At 43.0% G+C, this 7,201-nt stretch overlaps 1 protein-coding gene across 1 annotated transcript; it reads right to left on the minus strand.

The window, feature by feature from the left end:
* Positions 1–2,719: 2,719 nt before the first annotated feature.
* Positions 2,720–6,086, minus strand: LOC120049030 (cerebellin-1-like). The gene is made up of 3 exons (XM_038995289.1): positions 5,769–6,086; positions 5,478–5,597; positions 2,720–2,917 (listed from the first exon to the last, which is right to left on the minus strand). Exons 1-3 carry the CDS (start codon positions 6,084–6,086, stop codon positions 2,720–2,722), a joined length of 636 nt encoding a protein of 211 aa, XP_038851217.1.
* Between the last annotated feature and the right edge of the window lie 1,115 nt (positions 6,087–7,201).

Genomic DNA, 7,201 nt, shown 5'->3' on the forward strand with positions numbered 1-7,201 from the left:
GCGCAGAAGGACGACTCATGGCTGTAAGCTTGAGAGACATTGGAGGAAGTATGGCCTCGTACTGGCCTATAAAACCACCAGCACATGCCTTAAAAGCAGCACGATCAGCCTTCTACTCTGCCACGATTGACAATAACAACGTTAACCCCCCCTGTTCTCTACCATCGACCACCTTTTCAACCCTGCAAACTCATGCTCTCCTGCAGCCTTATCTGAGCAGTGCAATAGCGTCTCAGATTTCTTCACGACATAAATTGACACTATCAGGACAAACATCATCCTCTAAGACGGCCTGTACCCCACCTCCTGAGCCTCAAACCTAGACTGCGCCTCCCTTCAGCAGTTTTACAGAAGTACCATCCGCCGCTGAGCAGTCAATAATCCCTCAAATGAAGGCCACCACTTACCACATCCCTACTCAAAACCTGCTCATCTAGCATGCTTATGTTTGTCACCACCCTGATCAACAAGTCCCTGCTGCCAAGAGAGGTACCATTGATCTTCAAAACAGCTGCAATCACCCCCTTACTGAAGAAACCCAACCTTGACCAGGACATCCTATCCAACTACAGGCCCATCTCCATCCTCCCCTTCCTATCAAATGTACTGGAGAAAGTGGTCACGAATCAACTTCAAATGCATCTGGCATTTAATCAGTTGTACCAGGTTTTCCAGTCTGGCTGCTGATTCTGGATCTCTCAGCATCCTCCACCTCCTCTTAGATCTCAGTTCTGCTTTTGACACCGTAGACCACATCATCCTCCTGTGGTCGTCTCAGAGCACACTTCTGTCTCTGGAACAGCTCTGAACTGGTTCTCCACCAGTACATAACTAATGGAAGGAAGCAGTACATAACTAATGGAGAGTCCAGATTAGAGGAGTCTGCAGTCCCATGCGGCATACCACAGGGGTTAGTGCTGGGGCATATCCTGTTTTTTATTTACATGCTCCCCCTCGGCCAAATCCTCAGAGATTATAACATCAATTTCCACTACTATGCTGACGATACCCAGGTCTACATTAACACCAAACCGGACAACATCTCTGCCCTAGAAAAACTCAGCAGCTGCCCAGAGGACATCAGAGAGAACTTCCTCCAGTTGAACAGTAGCAAGACTGAGGCTATGCTTATTGGGACATCTAAGCAGGTCACCAGTGGTGGAGACATCTGCCCTACAATCAACGGCCAGGCCAGCTACCTGTCCTCTGTCATCTCCAACCTAGGAGTCAAGTTTGACCCTTCTCTGTCATTCGATACCCACATAAAACAAATATGTAAAACATAATTTTCCATCTTAAAAACAAAGAAACTTCATCTTCATCTTCAAACTTCATCTTCTCTCGGATTGACTATGGTAATGCGCTAGAAGTCCTGAAGACACGTCTCTGAACTATGGGGGACAGAGCCTTCTGCTCCCTTGTCCCTCGCCTATGGATTGCTCTCGGGAACTTTTGAAACGGGCCTTAAAACCTACTTATACAGACTACCTTTTTTATAGTCTTATTCCCTATCTAAAATGTATTTAGCACCTAGCACACTATTGCTATTTGACCTGCCTTGATTCTAAATTAATGTTGTTTTTATTGTACTGTATATATAAAAAAAAAATCCTCAGTAGAGCTTTAACATCACTCTGTTATGAAATGTGCAATACAAATAAAATGTATTATTATTTAAAAACAATTGAACAGTAAATCAAATATGTATGAAAATACCCCCCAAATAAAAGGTGACATTTGTACATTTTGTCACCTCATATGAAACATTTGATATCAAGTCCAAAATGCTGGAGTATAGAGACAAATGTAACATTTTAGCATCACTGTCCAAATACATACATATAGTACCAACAGTAACATAGGGAAGTGTATCTGTATATATTAAGCTTTATAGTAACACAATTCCATAATCACTCACTCCTATATGTGCTAACACATGCCTCTGCTACACCCTCCTATGTGGTAACACACACACACACACACACGTCTATGAAGAATGAACAAAGCACTCCTATGTGCTTATAACATACCTCTGCTGTGTATTCGAGCAGCGAAACAAATTGGTTGTGACAGTGTACGGTGTGAACCCCACAGGTTCCTGGCAACACACACACACACACACATACATACACACACGGCCCTCGCCAAAACTCCCATCTGTCACCGGATCCGCCAGGACGAGCCGCATGAGCCCTTACCCAGAATCCTCCTCTCGGGGCGTTGAAGGTGGCTGCGCTATTTACAGGACTAACAGATGCACCGCTTGGAGAAAATGAAAGTTTCCCCTAATCACTGATTCAGGGTCAGCATTTCTTCCTAATGGAGAAAAGGAGGAGCAATTGTTTCAGCTAGTGACAGTCACTTTGAAGAAAATCCCGTATTTACTGTACGACCAACCCTTTTTATTAGCACGTACAATTATTTGCATGCAGACAACAAAAGCCAACACATATTACATGAATACTCAAGCATAAACTGAACACACTACAGTATCATTTCAATAATGGAGCAGTGTATTTAAAAGTGCATTCAAAAATCGTAACATTCAGGATTTTCAGATACAAAGCGAGCCATAAACTCATTGTAAGTTTCATACATACACACTCGTCCTCCTAACCCTAGCTGTGTCCTCACTTGATGTCTACCCTGTGTCACCTTGCTTGCCTTTCCCCTGTCCCTCTCTCTTTTTCTCTTTTACTCTCCCTCCCTCTTTCCCTCTCTACAAAGGAAACACCAGAAACCCAGAGAAGGTGGAGTATTTCCATCCCCCCATCAGGTTCCCTCTCTCCAGTTTGAGATAAGCCTTGTCTCCTCTCTCCATGGTAACCAACCCAGCGTTGGTGGCTGCTTCCCTGGTCACGTCCTGGTCCCCGGCGAATGCTGAAATCACCGGGTGTCCGTTCAATACCAGACTCACCTGAGAGAGAGGGATAGAGGCATAGAGGGTGGGAGGGAGGGGTAGAGAGAGAGTAAAGCGTTGTTCACATTGTGCTTCTACACCTGCATTGCTTGCTGTTTGGGGTTTTAGGCTGGGTTTCTGTACAGCACTTCGAGATATTAGCTGATGTACGAAGGGCTATATAAAATAAACTTGATTTGATTAGCAGTTTGAAGTGGCTCATATCCTATTATTTTACATTTGAATCTTTTTCCTGCAGTCTGAAGAGCCAAAACGCACATGGAATCAGATATTTAAAGCCACATTTCAAGCCACCTTCGTAGGTGCTTTGATGTCCGATACAAATCTGATATATTTGCCCTCAAGTGTTTTTTTTACTCTTATTTAGCATATCTTCTTGCTTGCTAGGTACTCTGTTGACAGTTTGACAAGAACATGGGGTAGCTAACTAGCTTGTTAATTATTTACAAACAAATTAGTGAATGTGCTAGAAAGCTAAACAGCTACCTAGCTAGCAAGTTGACTTCTGTGGCTAGCCAAAAAGTACTTGTTTTGAAAGTTGAATCATCTTATCCAGTGAGGCTTTAAAAGTGCTCTTACACTATGATTTTGAACATTCAAAGCAACTGGGAAACTTCCATGGCAGGCATTGTTGTCACCTTAGCTTGCTACATTGGCCTCCCGAGTGGCACATCAGTCTAAGGCACTGCATTGCAGTGCTAGGGGCGTCACTACAGACCCGGGTTTGATCCTGGGCTGTATCACAACCGGCCGTGATCGGGAGTCCCATAGGGCGGCGCACAATTGGCCCAGCATCGTCCGGGTTCGGGGAGGATTAGGCTGATGGGGCTTTACAAGTAGGCAGTCATTGTAAATAAGAATTTGTTCTTAACTGACTTGCCTAGTTAAATAATGGTTAAATGAAAAATAATACAATAAAAATAACTTCTGAGTTATAGGAAGCACGAGCACCATCAGAAATCAGCCTCAAACACTGAGCACACACTCCTTGTTACTAGCATAGCCATGTCAGCAAATTACTGCTGTCTGGTCACTTGTAACTTGCTGTTTGGACAGTCAGTATTTCAAAACAGATTTGAAAAACATAACTGATTTGAGCATTAAAGCCTGCAGTGTGAACAAGGCTTTATGTCCTGGTCACTGGTGAAAGCAGTGATCCCAAATCGCTTTGTCCGTAAGGGAGGGAGAGAAAGAGAGAGAGATAGGAAGGAAGAAGTGGCAGTCGGTGTCGTTTAAGATTAGGGATGATGATTTTTTTTTTTATGAGCATGGCCTTATTTGTATTACAGCATATTGGATGACCGTCATTCATATTCCATTCACCCAGTTCAATGTAACATTGATAGGTTTAGGCTACTACATGATACTCAAATTTTTCCTATAGCCATCATGAGGTTGCTACAACGTAGCCTACGAATGAAAGTTTACAACGCACAGTGCCTTCAGAAAGTATTCATACCCCTGGACTTATTCCACATTTTGTTGTGTTACAGCCTAAATATAAAATGGATTCAATTGATTTTATTTCTCACCCATCTATCCATAATGAAAATGAAAACTTGTTTTTAGAAGTGTTTGCAAATTTATAGAAAATGAAATTCATAAATATTCGCACCCCTGAGTCAATACTCTGTAGAATCACCTTTGGCAGCAATTACAGCTGTGAGTCTCTCTGGGTAAGTCTCTAAGAGCTTTACACACCAGGATTGTGCAACGTTTGGATGTTGATCAATGCCGTACAACCATTTTCAGGTCTTTTCATAGTTTTTCAAATAGATTTCAGTCAAAACTGTAACTCGGCCACTAAGGAACATTTTCTCTCATCTTGGATTATTGCACCACTGAAAGGTGAATTCATCTCCCAGTGTCTGGTGAAAAGCAGACTGAACCAGGTTTTCATCTAGGATTTTGCTAGCTGTATTCGCTAGCTAAGTAAGTGAAAGTGCTGCTTCTCCTTCATTTTTTATGAATTTGTTCAAAACTGTTCAACTATTGTCTTTCTCTCTCTTTGAGTCAACTACTTACCACATTTTATGCACTGCATCACTAGCTAGCTGTAGCTTATGCTTTCAGTACTAGATTAATTCTCTGACCCTTTGATTGAGTGGACAACATGTCAGTTTATGCTACAAGAGCTCTGATAGGTTGGAGGACGTCCTCCGGAAGTCATCATAATTACTGTGCATGTCTAAGAAAGGGGATAAAAACTGAAAACCATGAGCCTCCTAGGTTTTGTATTGAAGTTAATGTACCCAGAGGAGGACGGAAAATAGCTGTCCTCTGGCTACACCATGGTGCTTCCCCAGAGAGTGCTGTTGAGGCTACAGTAGACCTTCATTATAAAACAGTGTGTTTTAATCAATAATTTGGTGACGTGAATATATTTAGTATAGTATCATCTAACTTTTTAATGTTATACTATTTTTATTTTTATGAAATCCACTAAGTAGGATGGTACTCCCCTTCCTCCTCTGATGAGCCTCCACTGGAAGGGAGACAAAGATAATATACATCAATTTGCTGTAATATTATTTGTGTTTTCATGTCTAACCCATACCTGTATTGTCTGTCGGTTGTATACTTTGACCACATGGAAGCAGAAACTGAAGACTCCTTTTCTGGGAGCCACAAAGATGCTGCGTGCTGGGTCAAAATGGCTGCCCACATTCACCAGGATCTGAGAAAGAGATGGAGAGAGAGAGGTGGGGGGAGAGAGAGAGGGATAGAGGTGGAGGACAGAGAGATGGAGAGGGAGAGAAACAAGTTGACAAAAGTTGACTTTTTTATCATGTAAAAGTTGACCACAGTTATTCAGTCTATTGGATGGTCATGGTATGGTCTCACTAACCTGGTCAAAGTAGATGGTCATGGTACGGTTGCTCATCTCAGAGGGTTCGTGGTTAGTGTTCCTGACAGCGGAGAACGCCACTCGACCGGCCCCCGACCGCACCGACATCCCCAACGCGTTACCCGACGGTTCCGACGAGGGGGTGGAGTCACAAACCACAAGACACTTCCCCTCCAACACGATTGGCTCAGTGTCATTCTGAGCTCTGGCCCCCAGGGGACCCCATTGGAGGATTAAAATTAGCCCAAGGAAAAAGGTGTGGTTAAGTGTTATTATGGGGCGGGGCAAAGATGAACAAGGAAGAGGAAGGCGGTGCATATTGTCTCAAATGGTTGTAGGGTGTTTTTTGGATGTTGGTTTTTCAATTTGGACACTGTTGGAAATGTCAGTTGCCCACACAGTTTCAGTAGAAAGAAACACTCCTTTGTGAATACTAGACAAATTTCAGTAAACCAATGTCTGTCTTTTCAGTCTTGTCTAAACCACACGGTAATCAGCTAGATCACAGTTTAAATCCTTCCGGAATCTTTAGTTGGCTCTGAAAGGTTGAATCCCAGATGGTCAATTGATCCAAACCCACTGAATCTGAATGGTGGATGGTGTATGCCCGATCACTTGAAACCCACCTTTGGGCCACGACCCAAACCTCCTGCAGGTACGGCCAAGTTTGTCCAGGTTCCCGACCTGTTTTAGCAGATTTGTAACACAAGTCTCAGTGGAGTTGGTCAGGTGGTTTTTCACAGGCCAACCTTGACCCTGCCAAAGATAAAGATTCAGAACAGAAATTGATTCACTGAGAAAGACAGTCTAAAGTCTTAGAATCATAGTATACAGCATTAAAATATCATAGTATCCTAGACAAACTCTTGAAGCAGGCCTAAAGTGAATGTAGTGCTCAAATGTAAACAATAGTTCCATTTTTGGGTGGTGTAGATGGAGAAAGAATTCGAGGGATGAGAAGGAAAGGAGGAGGTAGAATAAGGGATAATTTAATGGATTGGCTTAAAGAGGGAGGGGGAGGGAGGGGGCTGAGGCTATTGAAGCCAGCTGGACACAGGAGGAGGGCAGGAGAGGGGGAGGAGGGTAGGAGGAGAGGCCTGCATCATCACTTCTGAGCTACCATCTGTAGGACCCACTCTCCTCACATTCCTTTACACACACGCATGCACACACATACACATAGACGCACACATGCGTAATCGCCCATGTATTTGCAATTCCATATATTTATCCATGTACAAAAATGCACATAGAAACTGTAAATTTCCCCATTGTTCCTCATAGTATGCATAGTATGCATAAAGACATGGCTAAAGGTCAATCAGATTTGTGAAAATAATCCCTAGCTGTGTATTGCCGCTTTCCATGTTGTCTGTTGTCTGTAGCTTGTGAGGTGTGGAAACACTTTGTTGCTTTTATGAATTTTGTCTTGC

This window comes from Salvelinus namaycush, chromosome 6 (genome assembly GCF_016432855.1).
Source record: "Salvelinus namaycush isolate Seneca chromosome 6, SaNama_1.0, whole genome shotgun sequence".
Taxonomy (NCBI): Eukaryota; Metazoa; Chordata; class Actinopteri; order Salmoniformes; family Salmonidae; genus Salvelinus; species Salvelinus namaycush.